Source organism: Azolla caroliniana, unplaced genomic scaffold, assembly GCF_043228905.1.
Source record: "Azolla caroliniana isolate FFs.n. ecotype wild unplaced genomic scaffold, voAzoCaro1.0.p SCAF_17, whole genome shotgun sequence".
Classification (NCBI taxonomy): Eukaryota; Viridiplantae; Streptophyta; class Polypodiopsida; order Salviniales; family Salviniaceae; genus Azolla; species Azolla caroliniana.
In genome coordinates this window covers 3,540,969-3,562,640 of record NW_028230452.1, presented here as the reverse complement: position 1 = coordinate 3,562,640, position 21,672 = coordinate 3,540,969, and the positions used below count along the sequence as shown (strand labels likewise).

The window sequence follows — 21,672 nt, the reverse complement described above, 5'->3', positions numbered from 1 at the left end:
ACACGTAACACAATATACTCCTATTTGGTGGTACATAATGGTTAGGGGGTTCACTTGTAGCTATCTTCACTTATTTTAATACATAGATCATTGTTCATTATCTATCAATAGAGAGCTCTCTCTTCCAGCCATCACACTTCTTCGCGTGTTGATCTGATCTCCGTCGTCTCTCTTATGTGTGCTTCTATGCATGCTTCCTCACTCTCTTAGAAACTCAACTGTGGTCACTAATTATTCAAATAACTTTAAACCTAGTCTATACACCACTGGCTTGGGTAAATCGGGCCTGATCTAAAATGCATTTCATAAAACTATTCAAATGATCTCTTCTTGGGTCGAAGTGGCATATTGTATTCCAATGAAAGGGTTTAGTTTTGGTGAAATGATCGGTGCATCTTTGCATAACTATTTAAATGGCCTTTTTTTTAACCATCATGGAATTCTATATATTATCATAACAACTTCGCTCATGCTCCCCATTCCTTCACCTTCATCATTTTGTCAATGATATCTTCGTGGATATCCACCACCATGTTTCAGCTTTTGGTTAATGAGTAAACAACATATTCTCTGACTCATGGGTTTTCCAATCTATATGTATACAGTATCACCTATAACACTTGTAGGTCAACACTACAATCTACAACCCTAATCGAACAAAGTTAGTTTGCATTTTAGCACAATACTTCTTTCTCAAGCTCGTTATGATATTTCTAGTCACATCAATTACATCAATTTTTAAGACTTGGTCTCTTGTTTTTATGCCCCATGTAGACTAGTGATCCTGGAGATTGGCATGCATCCATTGATCCTCCCAGAAATATTCTTTTGGCCAACTCTTGATCTTTAGATATAAACACATAGTAAAACATTTCTTGAGTTTAAAGTGCTTCCACAAAAGTGGACGAAAGTTTCATCATCCAATTGCCACAAAACGCCATGTTTGTTCTTTCACTCCCCATTTAACTCTAGTTTGCATTTGGCTAAGCTTTTCATAAACATTTGTAAATGAGTTTCCATACAAAATTTTGATGTTGGAACTCAAAAGGAACTCCTATATTTCTAAGGCCATATTTGGGAGCCAAGAAAAATGTTATTTCTTTCTGCTCGAGTATGTGAACAAAATCTTTATATTATTACATGTTTGTCTTTCAAAGAATGTATAATTTGGCAGACAGAATCCTCGAATCACCCCAAGAATTGAAATTGAACTATGCACCTTCGTGACTTTTTACCAAGTTGGTTAGTGAGTTTTGAATCTTTTGATACATATGTACTTGGGGTCACTTAATCAAATTATATGAATTTTCATTGCAAAAGTGCATGCATTCTTACACTAGTTCTAAATTTTTTGTTATGTTGAGCTCAATTTCCTTGTCCAAATCCTCTTATTATATGTATCCTAAATTACATAGTTTTTGGATCATCCTTTTTTGTTTGACCGTGAATGGTATGCTCGTATGGAAATTCATGGACAGAGTTATGTGGGTAGATGAGTACTTCTTTTTCTAACGTCATAAATGTGATATTATGGAAGGTTGCGGACACATGTGGAAGAATATGAAAGAGACTCTTCATGAACATATGTGGAAAGTGTATATTTTGAGTTCTCGATACTCCAACCAACATAAGGCAACGACCATAGTAGCATCAAGATAGGATTATCCAAATGCTACAATACTATACCTTTAAAAACTTTCATCGCAATCACTTAATAATTCATTTAAATGGACATATTAACAATTAAGATGCGAAGGTGCTTTTAGAATTTATATGAATTTCTAGGTAGAGAACCCAGACGCACCTAAAAACAAAGATATTGTACAATATGAAAAGGAGTTATTGACTATTGAGCATCGTGTTGTCTTGCTTGGGCCATGTTGTTCATGAAATTAAGTTGTTTGTCCATTGCTACAATAATGCATGACTTATTTATTGATTGATAGGTTTGAGCATCAACCTACAATATCCTAATGCTCGATATATCCTTGAAGAGTTGGCCCATAGTTGTTAACATTCAAGTGAAAATATGAAGATTCAAGAAAATTGCAATTGTGGAATATGAACTCGGAAAGAGGAGCGAAGTTTATTGTGCAATGATCTCAAAGTAGAAACATGAAGATTCAAGACTTATTGCAGCAACACAATGCAAAACCCATTGCTATAAACTTGAAGCCAACACCTCACTATTGGATTATTTCAAGAAATCTCATAAACTAAACACTTTTTGCTAACTTGGATTGTCAAGTATGTCTAAATTCTCCTGTATGATGTAAGTATAAAGACAATGGCTTCACATTTTGATTTAGTGCACTAAACATTGTAAAAGCATAACCTGCTTACAAGTCTTGTTAGTTTATTCAAGAATAAAAAATCGTGATGATTCAAGGAGGACATAATCATGATAAGTTTTATATGAGGTTGCATGCGTGACTTTAACCCCCAAATGAATAGCCAAAATAACAACTACAACAGGGCATGGTGAAAGTTGATTCGCTGCATTCTTTTACTCACCTGGCTATTAATAAATCATGATAAATAAATAAAAGTATGTTTTGTAATCTTTTGTTGTAATTTTTACCTTCCATTCAACAAAAGAATCGCAAAGATCATGATGATATGTTGAATGTGTTTGAGCTTTTAGAGTTTCATTATGTTTTTGAGCAAGCATCAAATCTAGAAACAAGACTTTGAAATATCTTTTGTGATTGTGTGCGCAATTACCCATTATGACAAGGCTTTAGTAAAATGCTTATAGTTGTAGCATGTTCCTTGATATGAAATACTTTCTAAAACTCATCCTCCATACGCAAGTGTGAATGTTGTGAAGCATCAACAACATGTGCAAGATTGTAAAGGCTGGCTTGCTCACTCACACATTATTCACACACAATTTATGCTTGGGAAAAGATTTACATCACGAAGCTCAATATTTACTGGGTATTATAATATACACTTGTGTTCTTTACACCCTTCTCGAATATTGTTTGTTGGAAATGTATTTTTAAGTTTTTTTCGTGCTATTCTAATTTCTCAAGACTCTGAGAACAATTATGCGTATTATTAAAAGTTTTTGGTAGATCTTATCGAATGCTCGAAATCAAGGGTAATGATGAGTCGTAAGGTGATTAAGAAAGGGGGGTTAGACTTAAAGGTTATTCTAGAAGAGAAACTGACACATAAACCATGTGAACCATCAAGAAAGTATAGAAAGGTGTGAGATTGATCGAGAGACTGAGGAAAAAAAAGTGTGAGACACCCAAGTTATTCAATGGCTTTGGTTTTTATGTGGAAAGGGTCTTCGTTGACTGACGTGAGGAGAGAAGTCATGCGTGGTTTTTTTAAAACACAAAAACGCGTACAGAGTTTGTAGACATTTAATGGTATGTGGGTTCGAATGGGTCAAGCCGAAACCTACAAGTTTATACTATGCAAAGAGACACATACAACATACAACAAAATACAACCCACAACAATCCACATGGGAGGCAGAGAGAGAGAGAGAGAGAGAGAGAGAGAGAGTGTGTGTGTGTGTGTGTGTGTGAGAGAGAGAGGCTCTCAAAGTAATTTACCCTCTGTTTTTTTGCTCTTAATGGGAACAAAACTTTTTACTTTGTTTTTTCCCCAAAAGCATTTTACTCTGTTTCTTGGTCCCAAAAAGCAATTTACTCTGTTTCTTTCCCCTTGCCTCTACTTTTAGGATCTATATATTCTTAGCAAAAGCATGGCTTAGAAGAAGAAGAAGAAGAAGAAGAAATACAAGCAAGAGAAGGAAGGAGAAAGAAGGAGAAAGATGGAGAAAGCACAGACACAAACAGCAGAACAGGGGACTATTGGCTATCCTCCATTAGGTATGTTTTGCTTTAGAGGAATCGATCAAACTTTACATGAAAATCTCACTCACACACACACAGATACATACATACAGACAGAGATAGGTAGAGATGTGATATGTGGTATGTGAATTTTGGGCAGGCTATCCTATCCCTTTGCAACAAGAGCAACCACAAGCTCCTGTTGCTATCAAAGCTCCCCAAAAGTCTATCTTTGGTCGCAAGGATCGCCCGCAAACTCGTGATGATCGTGACAAGGGTTGCATTGAAGGCTGGTTTGTGTTTTCCTCTCTCCCTCCCTCTCTCTCTCTCTCTCTCTCACGTTCCATTTTAATTTTTTTTCTAGTGCTTCTATGTAGGTATGTGTATGTAATTATTGTATGTATGTATCTATGTACACATATGTGTGTCTTGGTTGTATGCACTACGTCCATGCATATACAAGGCAATTTCGAGATTGTTTTTCACCATAAATTCATGCTTTGCAACTTATCAGAACATGATGAGATTCTTCAAGCTACGAAAACATCCTGAGTAATAGGATTCTGTAGGTGAGACATAGATTATGTAGGGTAAAGGTGCCGATATATTAAGGCAGGTACACATAAAGGGCATGAATATGTATGTAGCATAAAGATGGCAACTTATGGAGGTCTCATTGAACTTTGATTAAAAGAAAAAGTGAAGCGATCATATAGACATGAAGCTCATGATGCAGTCTAGAGTCTGATGGATAAAGTATGGGTTTAGCTCACCCGAGCAATGGATTGAAGAAAAATCAAAGTTAAGCATATTGCTCTGTTCGAAGACAGTGAAAAGGTCTTTGTAGCTTATCCAAAATGGGCTCAGGAGAGAAATCGATTATTTTTAGCTTATCTGAAATGGGCTGCAAAAGATGAGCATCAGAGGAGCGTGGATTACTCACAAAAATCGTATGAGTTAGTCAGATTTGAATTGTGTTAAAAGTAGAGTGCTCAAAATACTTAGACACAATCTATTTTAAGAAAACTAATAGATGACACCAGAAGGGGAACCCTTTTTTCTTCTTATTGATTTGAAATTTTCTGTGGTTTCGTTTTTTGTTTACTTTACCTTGGATCTTGTGTAAGGAAAAATAAGGGAAGAAGGGCCTCTTTTGGAAAGGCATAAAGAAAAATCCCAGGAAAACCTTGTTGAATAAGCCTTATGATAACATTTTGCTCCAATTCCATGGTCTGATTTTCTTTTATGGGTTCATGAATATAGCTTAGCCGCACTTTGTTGCTGCTGCGTGTTGGAGGAATGCTGCGGTTAACTGCGGTTAACAAGCAAACTACTATGTGTTGGAGGGGTATTGTGCATTTTAGAGGAATGTCCTGTTTTAGTACTACTAAAGAAAGAACCTATACGATACCTACATATAACCGTGTGTATTATGTTTGATCTATTACATTGATTTTAAAATAATCATTGCCTGTAGACAGTCAATAAAAACTATGGCTCATTTTGCAAATATAAGTGATCTATATTTTGGTCAGTCGATATGCTAGTGTTTACTTGAACTTGAACATTTATCATAAAGTATTTCAATATGATATCTCCAAACAAAACATGTGCAGAACAGTCGGACTGTTTTCCATTGTGTTGGTCCTCTGGATAAGGATTATTAGGTTTTATCCTTTGGCAATGATGACTTTCAGTATATAAGGCATCACTTTTCAATGTTTTTTTTGAAAATGAAGTGACTATGTATGTATCACTTTAATCTCACTGAAATATTGAAGGCAAATCAAGGAGTGAGAGGAATTTAATTTTGTGTTTTCTTAAAAGAAAGGTAGTAAATCTCTGAAGGGAAATCATTGCAAGTTCAAGTACATATTGATATATGCTAGAAAAGATAAAGTGTAAAGTGCTGTGGTGTAAAGAGAAAAAGATATTAATTTTGCCAAGCTGAGCACTGAGAATCAATATCAGTGTATGTTCTATTAGAGTTGAACATGTTGCACTACATGGCATTTACCTGATGTTTGTGCTTGTCATCACAATAAGAATTTGATTATACTTAAATTGGTTGGGATTGTAGCTTACCTTTATATTTAGAGTATAGACTACTCAATAAAGAAAATATTCAAGTTGTCCCCTTTTACGATGGTTGGCCTCTTTCAAGATTTTGAATGTGAGGGTAGTAGAGGGATGCCTTAAATATAGATCTGCACTAAATGAGGAATACATAGAACCTTAATACCTATTAGAATGAGAGAGTTGAATAGAGCATTTACTTACATTATGCTCTCACTACATGATTTCTATGCAAAATATGCAATTGAAGACTAGATTTGATTAAGCTAATTTACAATATGTTACATGTCATTTGGATGGACAACAATGTGGTGCTCAAATTCATGAACAACATAAGAGCATGTCAAGAAGATTGTACGAACTATGTAATTTCGTGACGAGAATGAGAAGAGGGAATGGAAATAGGTTCGTGGAGGCCTATGACAATATGTGACGGTTATCCACCCTTCTTGGGCCTCTAAAAACATCACTTGACATGTAAATTCTAGATGAAAGAGTCTAGGGCTCAAATGACACTTGTCAACATGAATGGGGAGAAAATATGTTCTTGGTCCATGGAGAAGTAGCTTTTTTAAACGCGTGTCCAAAACATATGCTATGATTTTTAAGGATAATGGTCAATACATAATTATATATGTGTCATCAACTCAATAATGAGTCATGTCTATAGTCTACGGTGGATATAGTTTTTAGCCATAGCTGATATCATATGATTTAGAAATAAATAACATTATAATATATATGTAATACGTGCTTGTTAGTGAGCATTTTATTGTTTGATACTTCCTTGGTAAAGTATGTGTCAATGATAGAAGGGTCAAGAAACGAATCCAAATAGAGAGAGTGGGGGAGGATAGAGAACAAGATAGAGAGATAAAGAATATTGTAAAACTTCAAAAGAGGGAGCAAGAGAGTGGATGAAGAACACCTCCACTCAATGCAAGAGAGTGTTCATTTGAAGACGTCGTCTCAAACAAAATAAAAACCCAGTACAGCCCTCTGGCCTTACCTCTTTCTTTCCTTTTTTCTTCTAGTTCACACCATTTCTACTACTACTTCAAATGCAATTCAATATTTTGTATTTGTTGCTAATTAATCACCAAATTATAACCCCTTTATACTAATTGATCCTTAAGTTATAAGATTAATCATTGGAAATCCTCTTTCATAACATCTTGTGTGTGTGTGCTTCAATATTGGCTTCATATTTCCTTTCATACTTTCACCCACCACAACAAACCAAGCATCACTTTTTATGGATAAAAAGTGATATAACCCATCAATGAAACCATAAAACCGACTTGTACTAATTCAAACGGATTTTCTAAGATGAATAATATCAAATTTAAACTTCAAAACTGATTTTCTAATATTAATAAGATCACAATTAAATTTCAAAACCAAAATATGCACGTTCTCTCAATCTCAGGAATGTAATTTATTTATGTTTGTGGGCATACATGAAATGAGACCAACTTTGATAAGGTTGTGGAGCTTATGTTTGGAAGTTTGGAAGGATATGAAGAATAGAAGAATTGGATAATTGGTAGCAACATAATATTATAAATGAATATGCCATAACATGTGTGTAGAAACATTATATTTCTATAATATCTCATGTGGTTTGTGTAGTTAATATTTTTTTCTCAATGAATTAAATCATCTCTATAATAATATTATGAGGTTTGTTTGAGAGAATACATTTAACAACCAAGTTAGAAATTTACCATTCCAATAAGATTGACTTTTTTAAGCCTACATACACATTAGCATGGCTTGCAGGCCAATCTTAAAGTTGGAGGCATACAATCCTCACAAAGAGTAAAAGAGAGCTCATAGAAAACATTGGGCTCTAATTATAAGATTTATTTTCATTAGGACACTGAAAACAATGTTTATAACCCTATGTTTTTCTTTGTTGTAAGACATTGACTTGAAGTCATACAAAGATAGACAGGCATAGCAAGGAAATTTACCTTACAAGAATGTGGATCCAACACAACTTGACAAAAATAAGTACGCACAATTTCAAGCACTTGAATTAAGTCTGAAATCATCATAAATTTACATGCCCATTCAGGCCATGACAACCAAAATATCCAACGAAAAGATACAACTTTCTCCATCGGTCAATAGTTGTCATACAACTACAGTTTCAATTTGCATCAGCATACAAATTTGACATTAGCACATATGCAGCAACATCCATTGGGTCTGAACATGTCGCATGTTCAAATGCTTGTTTTCCCAATGCCAAATTACCATGGGTAAGGCAAGCACCAAGCAATGTGGACCAAATCGCAACATCTCCTCGCATTGGCATACCTTCTAGAAGTTTCTTCACCTTTGCAAAATCGCCTGCACGTCCTAAAAGCTCTATCATTGCGGCATAATGTTTCACGTCTGGAGTTAGGAAATATATTTTCATCATAGATTTAAAGAACATGATACCCATATCAATGATACCAGAATGATTGGTGGCACAAATTAGAGAGAGGAACGTAACTCTATTAGGGCTAATATCAATAAGTTGCATGCTCTCAAAAATACAACAGCTGGAATGACAATCTCCTTCTAATGCATAACCAGCAATGCATGCACTATATACAAAAACATCAGGTTGAGGGAGTAGATCAAAGATCCCTTGTGAGTCTGCTGTGCTTGCACAACTTCCATATGCATGAATGAGGGAAGTGGCTAAATGAGGAGTCATTCCTGTTTCTGAGGCAGCAATCAAGAAGTGTAGTTGCCAGCATTCTTCTATGCTTCCCAATTCACTGCAAGCTTGCAAAACCCAAGCGCATGTGAATTTATCTAATGGTAGACATTTCTTTCGCATATACTTATAGAGCTCTAACGCCTGGTTAACTTGACCCTCGTGAACATATTCAGCAAGTAAGGCATTCCAAGAGGACACCGTGGTTCGGGACAACCCATTCAAGACAGTTAGTGCATCATTTATGCACCCAACCTTGCTATATGTACAAACAATAGTATTTCCAACTACGCAATCATCAGCTAATCCCTTATGTACACAATCAACATGAAGTGAATAGCATAGTTTTACCAACATTACTTTACTGAGTTCATTATCAATGGCAGCTTCTTCATCCCAAGAAATCCCACAGGCTTGAAGGACAATATTAAGAGTCCATTTATCTGGATTTACACAACATTTGTGCATCTCTTTGTACAGATATAGAGCCTTCTTACCTTCTCTCACCTCTAGCAAGGCTGAAAGCATGGCATTCCATGAGACCACATGTTTGGATGTCCTATTAAACACATTTTCTGCTTCATGAACACTTCTACATTTGCCATAAATACCCAATATGGTGTTCTCAACAAACACATTTGATGCAAAGCCTGATCTCACAGCATCAGCATGCAATGCATGCCCAATTTCTAGAATGCTTTTAAGACTCAATTTACTGTCCTCAATTAGAGGTTCATGCTCATCTATGAGGCAGCAACATGCACGGAGGGCAAACATTAAGGTTCTATCATCTGGACTGATGCTTTGCTTCTGCATCCACGAGTATAGTTGCAAAGCCTTTGTTCCTTGTCCAACTTCCACATAACCTGACATCAGCACACTCCACGACACAACATCATGCTGAGATAGTTTACTAAATATATCCTCTGCATCACGGATGTTTCTGCACTTGCAGTATGTACTCAAAATTGTGTTACCAACAAAGCATTTAGAGGTAAAGCTTTTCTTCATTGCATCTGCATGTAATGCATGCCCAATGTCTAAAGTTATCTGTTTCCTCAATATATCATCTGAAAATTTATCTTCTTCAACAGCAAGGAGAGCACATGCTTGCAGAGCCATTATAAAAGTCAGCTCATTTGGATTCATATTTTCCACATGCAATTGTCTATAGAGGAGCAAAGCTGTCTGACCTTCACCGTCAACGACATATGCTGACAACATGGTGTTCCAAGATATAACGCTGTATTGTGGTAAGCTATGAAACAATGCCTCTGCTTCTGCAACAGCTCCACATTTTGCATAGGCACTCAAAAGGTTATTAAAAATGAAGGTATCTGAGAGAAAATTTCTCTTCTTGGCATCAAGGTGTAAAGCTCTGATGATCTCCAATGCACTTATCTTCATCTGCATCCCCTCTATGTTGACGGCTTCTTCCTTCTCAGCAAGAAAACAACAAGACTGAAAGGCAGTCATAAAGCTCAGTTGATCAGGAAGCACATCAGCCTCTTGCATCCTCCTATACAGCTTCAAGGCCTTTTCATACTTCTCTTGCTCATTATATGCTACAAGCATTGCATTCCATACTTTCACATCATCCTTAGGTAATCGCTCAAATATATACTCTAGCTCCGGAAGTTCCATGAGCTTGCTATACATGCTTATGAGCATGCTACAAACAAAGGCATCTTCAACAAACCCTTCCCTCCGCACCTCCACGTATAGTCCTTGGACAATATCTCTATATGAGACTTTGATTGACTTCCCTTCAAAAACACTTGCCTTCTCTGCAATGATGCAGCATGCTTGAAACACACTGCTGTAACTCCATTGGTCTAACTTTAACCTATCCTCTTGCATTTGTCTATATAACTGTAAGCAATTTTCTCCTAGTTCATGCTCAATGTATGCTGAGAGCATTGCATTCCATGTCACAAGATTCTGCTCATTCAGTGAACCAAACACAAGTTCTACCTCTCCAATGCTTCCACATTTACTATACATACTAAGGAGGGTGTTGGCAACAAATAATTGAGACGAATGACCCTCTCTCTCGATATCAGAATGTATTGCCTGGCCTATCTCTAATGACAATAACTTAGCTTTTTCCTCATTCTGACAGAGATTTCCACATGCTTTAAGAGCAACTACGAACATCCATTCGTCAGGCTGTAGTCCTTCATCCTGCATCTTCCTATAAAGCTGTAACGCACTCTTTCCTCGGTTGTGATCAACATAAGCTGTGATTATGATACTCCAAGACACAACATTACGATCACATAAATCGTTGAATACATTTTCTGCTTCCCTAAGCCGTCCAAACTTCCCATATATTCTCAGAAGATTGTTCCCCACATACATGACAGAATCAAAGCCCTTCTTTTCAGCATCAGCATGTAAAGACATGACAATGTCTAAAAGCTCCATGTTTCCTAGTTTCTCCTCTGTATTATTTTGATCTATAAGACACACACATGCTTGGAGAATAATTGCATATGTCCGCCCATCCATACTCACACCTTCAAAATGCATCTGCCTATACATTAACAGCGCCCTTTCACTTTGACCTTGGTTGACATATATGGAAAGCATGGCATTCCAAGATACAGAATTAAGCTGAAAAAACGCTCCAAACACATTCTCAGCGTCATAAATGCTTCCACACTTTCCATACATACTCACAAGGGCGCTTGCAATAAAAGCATTTGATAACCCTTTCTCACATACATCCTTATGTAGCTCTCTACCCTTTTCAATATCAGCAATAGTGCCACAAGCCTTGATCAAGCTTACATAAGTATACTGATTTGGCTGGACCTCTTTTTCTATCATGCATTTAAATAGTTTAAAAGCTTCCACAGCTTTGCCACTATCTATATAGCCGGAAATCACGGCCGTCCACGAGAGAACAGTGTGAAGCGATAACTGTTCGAACACACAAATTGCATCATCTAGCCCACCACATTTAACCAATGTTAAAACCAGATATTCACCGAGAAAACCACTTATTTCCACATTGTGATGTACCAGATGGGCATGAAGATATTTTATATGGTGGAGTGATTTTCGTTTCCGGCACGCCTCCATCAGAGGCATGTACACATGATGAGGATGCAGAGGTGAAAGCCTCCTCTTATCCATGTTTTCCAAGGTTTCCATGGCCATGTCCAGGCTTCCTTCTTTGCACATGATCTCAAGCTGAATAGCATGTTCAGATATATGAAGAGAGCCTGGTTTGCCAGCGAAAAACCTCTCCCATTTGCATCTTCCTGAGCTCTTCGGATGGTGAGAGGAGAGGGTAGTGGAGACGGATGAGAAGCTTGAAGGTATCCGTTTCAGGGTATGCATGGGGCCATGGTGGTGCTGAGAGAGGAGGGGCCATGGCCTGGGGCTTGGCAACGACCTCTGCTCTGCAGCTGCATCGCTAGTACTGCTGTTGTGTATTCTTAGAGAAGATCAAGGAAGAAACAGCTAAGTAAGCACCACTTCACATGGCCTACCTACTTTAACTTAACTTAGCCTAGAGATTATTGGTTTTGATGGGAGAGAGACATAGAACTAATTTTAGAGAACTAATTTTAGTGTTGGTATGCTTCTTTATCTATACATAAGTTAGTTATATGAGATCCCAGGGGTACACAGACCCCCCCCCCCCATGTATCTTCCGATTAGGGTCTCCACCATGTCACGCACTTTTCATTGTCGAGGACCGAAATCACTCGGATCTGCTTTGTCTCGTGGAACATCCATCGTGTGGGGGGGCGGCGGCCATGTTTAGCTTCGCTATGTGGGGCAGCCCATGGAGGAAGCATGTAATTATCGTCGACCTTAACGAACGAATGTTCCTTGACCACGTACCACCTGCGCCGAGACTCGAGCCCATGTAGAGTAGACATGACACAAGTGAGCTTCCCTAAAAAGATTGCCTTTAAGAGGATTGAAGAAATATAGGTTAGGAGACACCCCCCACCTAGTTAGTAGAAGAATTGAGTATCCTCTCCACAAACATATAAGAACCATCATAATGAAGCAGAGAGAGAGAGAGAGATTCGTCCTTTGGTATTTGTTAACATGATCTATACATAATTTCCAAGAGACCAAAACAATGGCATATAGTTTGTTCGCTTGTAACTTTGAGGAGTGACAATTAACATATACTAACCAGAGAAAGGTAAAGAATTTGCCTTGTTGACCCATCCCTAATCACCATGATACATCTCATCTTGACGGCTAAACCCTAAACCAATTGTCTCACGGGCCAATTTTGGTCTTAGAAGAGATAAGATGTGTCACATTTGTTTCATGATGTGTCAATAAATTCCTTTACCAAATAAGCTTTTATGCAACGCCAATGTTCACAACTTTGGAAAGACATTGCGACTAGCATTTCACACATATGTTGCATTTGCACTATATTCTTCTCCGATCAAGAAAACCACATTTATGAATAAATGCCAGACACATCCGTTTGTTCACCATATGCACTATTCCTTTACTATTAGTGAGCTAATATTCTCTTTGAAGTGAAGCGATACGCTAACAAGTGAAAAGACTTGTCAATTGTACTTATTTTGTTATTTCACATACGAATATCTAATGAACTCTGAGAGCTTTGCTATCGCCATCGTTGCCCCTTGCACAACCTTTTTTCCTCTCCTACGGAAGCGAGTGGCCGCCAAAATCAGCAAGGATTAGCAGAGAAGAGTCAATTTATCATGGTAATCCTCTTCTCTATTCTTAATAACAAATTTATTTAACAAAAACTAGGGAAGTTACAGTATACAAAAAGGAGAGAGAGGGAATACATTAAGGAAGTACCTACTCAGTCATGGAGGGACCGTCGACATCAACGCCTCGAGAGCGATCCAATGCATCAACTCTCAACCCAATCTCAGTCGAAGAGACTTTAGACATTAGCCTAGCACCAGAGGATGAAGTGATTGTTATGCAAGAGGTGATTCGTCTTCAAGCCGTCTCAATAGTGGTAAATATTTTGGGAAGCCGGCCGAGCAAAGGGGATCTTCGACATTTGTTACAGGCTTCTATCCAATCTAATTTTGATAAAATTATTGACATTCAAATATTAGGACATGTTTGCTATCAATTGGAATTCGAGAATGGTGAATCGGTTTCTCGTCTCTTATCATTGGGCTTGGCGGATCTTAAGGGTGCCCTGGCGGCGTGGCGTCACGGATTTCATACATTTGCATTACAAGAGGATTCAGCCGCTATGTTCACTTGTACGACGGTTTTCCCAAATTTGGAGAAAGAATGGAGGAAGATATTGCCTAAACTAAGTGCATCTATTGGTAAGGTCTTGGCATTTCAGTCATGTACTACGAATGAGGTTTTGGAAGGAGGAGATCCATCAGTGAAATTGTTATGTAGGAAAGGGGACTAATTGCCACAATGGATTCGATTGCCGAAACTAGATGGAAATGCTTTTCCAAAAATTCATAAAGTTGTATATTATGGTTTACCAAATCAATGTTACATGTGTAAGGAAATAGGTCATATTGCCAAAGCTTGTCCATTGGAACAAGATACTACCTCGTTTGGTGAAGGTCTTGTTCAAAAATCTTTGCAATGGCAGACCGTGAATAGAAGTTAGGCGTCTCAGGGAAAGAAAAAAATTGAATTGCTTGATAGAATTTATAATAATCCTTTGCAACATTTTCCACTTTTGAATACTGTTTCACAGGCTGTAGAAGCACATTACAAGTTGTTACCTATTGTTGATACCCAACAAGCTAGTATGGTTCGGGAGGTTGGTCTTTGTGACGATGTAGTGCCTATGAGTAATTCTTCAAAGGTTCAAAAGTTGGTGCAACATTTAGAGAATCAATCAAACATGCAAATATGTCCTTTTAAGCCAGAAATTCAGTAAATTTCTATATCTAAGGATATTGTGCCATTTTCTTATGCTGAGATTGTGAGAAAGAACGTATAGGATCACTCAAAGAAGATGGTGTTGCATGCTGAAAATGTTCCCATTCCGTATAAATTTTTAGCATCTAATAGTGTAGTTGAGGTTGTAGGGAATACCAAAAATAGAGTATATAAGGATAATAGAAATTCTAATATGGAAAAAAGAATTACTAGAGCAGTTTCTTCAGCTCGGAAGGAATGACGTGATATCTTGAAGGATAAAAGGTTGTTACCTCCCTCCTTGTGATATGGATTCATTGACTTTACTCTCTTGGAATGTACAAGGGTTAGGAGGTGATAAATTTCATAAAGTGAAAGGCTTGTTTAATCAGGAACTATCATCTCAGAATGTAGGTAAATTTGACATTTTATTTATACAAGAGCATCGTTTATCACAAAATATAGTGGCTAAAATTCGTAAATTCTTGAAGGGAAGGTGATTTTATGATTGGATTCCAGTTTATGGCCCAACTAGAATGCAAGGGGGGCTTGCTATTGCATGTTCTGAAAAATGGGCTTCTTTGATTGTAGACAAGGGTTTTTTACAGGGTGGTCGTGCCCAATTTATAGTCTTAAAGATATTAGAGAAAAAAGTTGGCTTCTTGAATGTTTATACGCCAAATTCAGCAAGGGGAAGGGCACAATTTTGGTGCCAATTGTGGAATGATCTCCCTGTAATGGATCATTTGTGCATTGTTGGGGACTTTAATATGCTTGAAGACCCATCTGATCGTATAGGTGAGAGCACAGTTACAATCTTAGGTGTTGAATTGGCTGAGTGGGAAAAATTATGCTTTAAATTTAACTTGCAGCATGGTTGTTTAAGTACCCGTATTTAACGTTTAAATACGTACAATACCTCATCATTTGTATAGTACGTACTATACCTCAATGTTGTCCAGTCAAATATCATGTACATTTGTCCAATACGGTATTTAACGTTGTCGTGAAGATCCGTCACTACGCGCGGATCGTGAGGCGGAACCGCCGGGGTTCTGGACCGGAAGGATTCAAAGTCGATACAAGCTTTGGCAAGAAAGTACTTAAGATAGATTGGGAAAGAGAGAAGTTGAGATTAAACGATTGAGAAAGATTGATTGAACTTTTAACTTTAGATTTAAGAAATAAGTTACACGATCAATTTGATAACGAATTTCCTCTTCTTAATTTTCATAAAAAAAAACCGTGTTTTTTCTCCTCCCCCTTCCCTCTTTTATAGATGCATGTGAGGGTACAAGACATGCATAAATTGCATGTTTGCCATTTGGCGCTTATGTATTACATGTGGTGCATGATAACCATGTCACTCATTTTAGTTCTCATGTATAAGAATTTACATGTAAAAGTATAATGATAGAAATATAATTTTAACTAAAGAGCATGGCTTAATGGTAAGCCAATTGACTCCTAACTTGGAGGTGCAAGGTTTGAATCCTTATATACTTGCCCTCCTTGTATATGTAAATATGTATATATATTTATATATTTATTTATCTAGTCGTCGGATGCCGTCGGTTACCGTTGCCGTCGCCGGATGTCATCGGTTACCGTTGTCGTCGTCGGATGTCGTCGGTTACCGGTGCGTCGTCGGATGCCATCGCCAGATGCCGGTGCCGCAACCGGTGCCTCGCCGGATTGCCGTCGGATCACCGTCGCCGGATTGCCGGGTCCGGTTTTGGTTGGCCAAAACCCTTTACAAGTAGCTAGCCCACCTCCACTCTTAGTTCAAGTTACCTTGAACTCTCTATGCTCCACACATAGACACAAATATAATATCTTTTGCTCCACCTTATATATGATGAGAGCTGTATTTGTCGTGCCTATGTGGGATATCTCACAATTTTCTCCTTTCCTTTTACAAACTTTATACCCTCATATCTTGACATTTAGTTGTTTGTTTCTCGTGTAATAAAGTGCATTCGAAACCTCCATCATTTTGTACTTAGATATTAAATCTATTTAAAATGTTATCTTCACAATTATTGTACTATGTGATTCATACTCGATTTCGTACGTTTTATGGGATTTTCACACTATTGCCAAAAATCTTCACGACAACGTATTTATAAAAAACAGGTATAATATGTATTTATAAAGAAAATGTAAGTAAAACCCCAACAAAAACCAAAAGAAAAAAAAGATTTTAGTGAAAAAGAAGCCAAAGGAAGGAAGAAAGAAGAATAGAAGAGACGATGATGAAGAAGATGAAGAAGAAGAAGAAGAGAGAAAAGAAGACATAAACCTGTCTTGACTCTAAGTGTGATAATCGCAGAAGATAGAAGAAGAAGAAGAAGAAGAAAACGAGGAAAAGAAAAACCTATCATGAGTGTGACCTATCACGATTCCTCAATCTATGAAGGCATAATTGTAAATAATTACAATTTGAAATAGAACATCGTGATACACACTTACACTGATTTATAGAATAAGGGAATGTCGACATCCATATTACTACAAGTATTTTAGGATGTGAAATGTTCAAATGTCTTATATGCATTTTAGGATGTAGAACTATATTGTACATCACAAATTTGTGTAAACATAGATGTTTTTTACAATATTATAGATATTTTTTAGAAAGGTAAATAATTTTCAAATTCTAGAAGTATTTAACATACTATACGTAAAATACGTATTTTATAAGTATTTAACATATTAAGAAAACGTATTTAACGTATTTTTAAATTGGGAGGTACTATACACGTATTAATACATTATATACGTATGGTATCCGTACCGTACCTAACAACCTTGCTTGCAGGATTTAAGGTTTATGCAGTCTTTTGCAAGAAGGGTAGACTCTTTGCAATTTTCTCAATCGAACAGGCGGGTAGTGGATGCTAATCTCTCTAGGATTGGCAGGTTTTACACGGATCAATTTTTTTGGGAGTTAGGTGGATCTCTAGGGATAGTGTCGGGTACAAACTTTTCGGATCATGCACCAGTAAAGCTAACTTTGAAATTGCTAGTGATTGTATTTCATGATCATGCTAAGATTCCAAAGTGGATTCTGAAGGATGATTCTATTGCAGAGAGTGTTGCTTCCCTTTGGTCTAGTGTCTTTGCTCCTGACAAGTTAACTAAGGTTTTCGTCGCTTTATTTCAGCTTAAGAAACTGCTTTTAGGCAAGGCTAATGATAAGAATTTTTTTCTTATCTGTCGGTTAGCAAATGCAAGAAAAGGGCTAGCCTCGATTCAATGCTTGTAAGGAAGAGATATCAACTCAATTTATCTTGAAAACAACTTACGGAAGTTAAGAGATGAGATTTTTTTTATGCAATCTAAAATGGCTGATTTTAAATACTCTGCATTTGCGGCAAAAATGGTCTCAAAAAGGGGATAAAATATTGAAATTATTTTTTTATGTAGTTACTCCAAGATCGCAGAAGTTTCAGATGGGTGCATTAAAGAGGAATGATGGTACTCTCGCAACCGATCCAGATGAAATGCAAGAGTTGGCATCATGGTATTATGAACAATTGTTGTCTGCTGATAAGGTGAGTCAAAATGTATTTGTAATGAGGGGTATAGTTTTTGGTACAACAAAGCCATGTGTTACAGATCGAATGGATCAAACTCTTTTATACCTTTTTCTTCTTCTGAGGTTCTACAAGCATTAAAATCTTTGGGTTCCGAGGTTTGCCCGGGAGAGGATGGACTAATAAGAGATGTTTTCTTACGGTATTGGGACATTATAGTTGATGATTTAACTAGTGCTTTTCAGATAATTTTTTATTCGGGAGCTATGCTAGAGGAATGGAAGGAGGGGCTGATTTATCTTATCCCCAAAGGGGATGGAGCCTCGGAGGACATTAGGGCATGGCGGCCGATCACATTACTCGATACAGTTTACAAAATTTATGCTAAGGTATTGGCATTGCGTTTGCAACCTTTATTGCCTAATATTATTCATACTTCTCAGATGGGTTTCATGCAAGATAGGAGTATATTTGATAATATTTTTTTGTTTTGGGAGTTGTCTGCCTCAGCTACGGCAAAGAAAGAGGAATTAGTAATTTTATTGTTAGATTTTGAAGAGTCCTATGATAGAGTGAATTGGGACTTTTTAGAAGAGGCGGTGAGAAGATTAGGGTTTCCAGAAGCTTGGATTATTGGGGGATTATTGCAGTGTCAACTTTGTATAGATTAACTTATAGTTCTATCTTAATAGCACGAGGTAGAGGACGAAGGTTTCAAATGTCACGATCTGTTCGCCAAGGGTGTCTGTTAGCCCCTTTCTTATTTCTTATTGTTACGGAGGTATTTTCAGCATTTTTAAATTCCGCAGGTGGTGGGATCCAAGGGCTGGTCGCACTAATCTCTAACAAGATGATTTTAGATGTGGCGTTTTCAGATGATACATCACTATCCATGCGCGCTAAAGAAGGTAATTTGTATAAAGCACAAGCTGCATTGGAAACATTTTGTGTTGCCTCAGGTGCATAAGTTAATTGGTGTAAATCAGTGGGTTTTTGGGTTTCTATGCGGCCATTGCCATCATGGAGACCATTTGAGTTTTTTCGTTGGATTCAAGAAGTAGTTTTAGTTTGTTACTTAGATGTGTTGGGAAATCGGTCTCTTCGGTTGGGATCGGTGATGGATGTAGAAGACCCGGTCATAATTGGATGTAGAAGACCCGGTGATAATCAGATGTAGAAGACATATTTGTAAATAGCCCTAAAGGCATATTAGTATAAATATGACCTAGGGCAAACACTTATGAAAAAGGGTTGTATTGTTGTTATATTGTTGTAACTGTTGTACAGAGATACACAGAGAGAGAGAGAGTAGCTACGAGCACTCTCTGTTGTAACCGCCCTATGGCGAAGATCGCGAGCTCGAGGTCGTTGCCTCTATGCCTCCACTTTGTATTTCCTCTCATATAGTGATAGTTGGAGTTTGTGAGCTCCCGTGGTTTTTCCCTATTAGGGTTTTCCACGTAAACTCCCTGTGTCATTTCTATGTACTCTCTCATCCATTCCCATTTCTGTGATTCAAGACTCAGTTGTGGCCGAGCTATCTTCCGCGATTCTCAACAGGATGTCAGGTTGGTATAAATATGCATAAGGAGCGATTGTTAGCTCCTCTAATGTTATCACTTAGGAAAAATTTGTTGATTTGGGACATTACAGAGTTGTCTTTAGCAGGCAGAGTAATGATAGCTAATCAAGTTCTCCTTTCATCGATGTGGTATATTGCATCTACATGTTTGCTCTCTAGATCTTGTTTGTTACTGTTTCAACGACTAGTTCGAAACTTTATTTGGATAGGACGAAGTAATAATGATGCTCTTGCAAAGGTAGCTTGGTCGACACTTACAACGCAATTTTCTGATGGTGGTTTAGGGTTGGTAGACCCAGACAGCCAATGTAAGGCTCTTTTGACAAAATTTGTTGTTAGGGCTATGTTGCCTGCTCAAGGTATATGGTCAGAGTTGCTTTTAAACCGATTGCTTGATATTAAACCGTCTACGGGGGGGGGGGGGGTTGGAAACCATCTCTAAGATGGCCATTCTTGTCAAATTTTAAGACGAGACCGATACATGGTTTGATAGATGGTTTTATGGTTGGCATTTGTAAAGCATGGGATGTTGTTAAGTTTTTTTTTATTCGTAGATGCCCCTCTTCGAATGAAGAACTATTGCGGCAACCTTTGATTTGGAATTTTATTTTTTCTGATGAAAGGGGTGTATTCCTTGGCTGTAGACTGCGATTACAGTGGGCTACGTTGGATAATGGTATAGCTGCCACAATAGCCTCTTGGGGAAATTATGTTTTTCATCTTAATAATTCACAGCTAGATGCTACCATGTGTAGGGGTTTTAGACTTATGTTTGATGAAATTCAATTATCTTTAGGGAATTTTCTCTCTAATTGGTCACCTTCTTTTGAGCATGTTTTGGTTGGTGTTATTATAGGAGTAAAAGGAAAAACATCTCAAGGAGACTGTTACTATTTTGATGTGTTCGAGGAAGGAAGATTATGGTAGATTGATGTGGAATCGTCAATTTGGCAAATAACATTGCAATATCCGGTGAGAGTGTTTGGTAAATCGGGTAAAAGATGGATTTTAGATCCTTCTCCTTCAGATAGTATGTTGTTTTGTCAACAATGGGTTTTAAAAAAAATGTCATTGTTGGACTTGCATTGGGATCCATCAGTTTATCTTTGGAAACATACAAATCCTTCGTCTCATACTAAATTTTTTCAATTTTTTCAATATTCTATGAAGTTGGGACGAAAGTTGCTCTTAAGTAGGAAATTTCATCCACCATCCGCTATGAAAGTGTGGTTGGCAAATGGGGCCTCTTTAATGGATGCATCTAAATATTGGAAGTGGTTATGGAGTATGCAGATTCCCAGGAAGATTGTCCATTTTCATTGGTTATTGATCCATTATGCACTACCGGTTCGGGCTTGGTTGCGGCAATTAGATATGGATGTATGATAGAATAAATTAAGCATGTATTGTGGTATTGTCCCAAAATTATGCAAATATGGCAAAGAGTATTAAGGTTGTTGATATTGATACATGCTAATTGTGTGGTCACTTGGGGTGCAGTTAGGTGGGGCATTCTAGAGGGACAACTCTTGTTATATGAAAATGAGGATATAGTGGAAGCCTTTCACATAGTTCCTCCTCATATACAAATGGTTCAACCTCTTATAAGTGACAGTTTGCAATTTAGGGATGATATTATCTGGAAGACAATTTCATCTATTCTAATGTGGGTAATTTGGAAGGCGCGATGCGCATCAATATTTGACAATGCCACTCAAGATGCTTCTATTATCATTGTTGAATTCTGGTTGTTACTTGTTCATACATTACGTGGTCAATATGAAAGTTTCACAGGCAATGTTGATGCCATTTTCAGGAAGCAAGTGCATTTTAAAAGGATATGGACCTCTATGCTCATTTTTAGGGAAGATGGAGATCACATAATTTGGATGTATACTGTTCCCGTCATTTTGGGAAACAATGTCTACTAACTTTGTTCATGGACATTCTGTTGTTACAGATTTTGGGTGTTATAGGTTACATTGCATGCTCAATTGCAATTTGGGAGGAGTAGACGATAAAAATCTTGGAGATATGGTGTACAAATAGGTGTAGTTCTTGTATATACACATCAAA

At 37.4% G+C, this 21,672-nt stretch overlaps 2 protein-coding genes across 2 annotated transcripts; one reads left to right on the top strand and one right to left on the bottom strand.

Moving 5' to 3' along the window:
- Positions 1-3,688: 3,688 nt before the first annotated feature.
- LOC147852865 (uncharacterized) lies at positions 3,689-5,349 on the top strand. The gene is made up of 3 exons (XM_087333253.1): positions 3,689-3,851; positions 3,976-4,108; positions 5,079-5,349. Exons 1-3 carry the CDS (start codon positions 3,794-3,796, stop codon positions 5,125-5,127), a joined length of 240 nt encoding a protein of 79 aa, XP_087189379.1. The 5' UTR covers positions 3,689-3,793; the 3' UTR covers positions 5,128-5,349.
- Positions 5,350-7,908: 2,559 nt separating this feature from the next.
- On the bottom strand, positions 7,909-13,232 carry LOC147852864 (pentatricopeptide repeat-containing protein At2g39620-like). The gene is made up of 3 exons (XM_087333306.1): positions 13,195-13,232; positions 11,917-12,052; positions 7,909-11,883 (listed from the first exon to the last, which is right to left on the bottom strand). The coding sequence occupies exons 1-3, from the start codon at positions 13,230-13,232 to the stop codon at positions 8,047-8,049; spliced, it is 4,011 nt and encodes a 1,336-aa protein (XP_087189432.1). The 3' UTR covers positions 7,909-8,046.
- Positions 13,233-21,672: the final 8,440 nt, after the last annotated feature.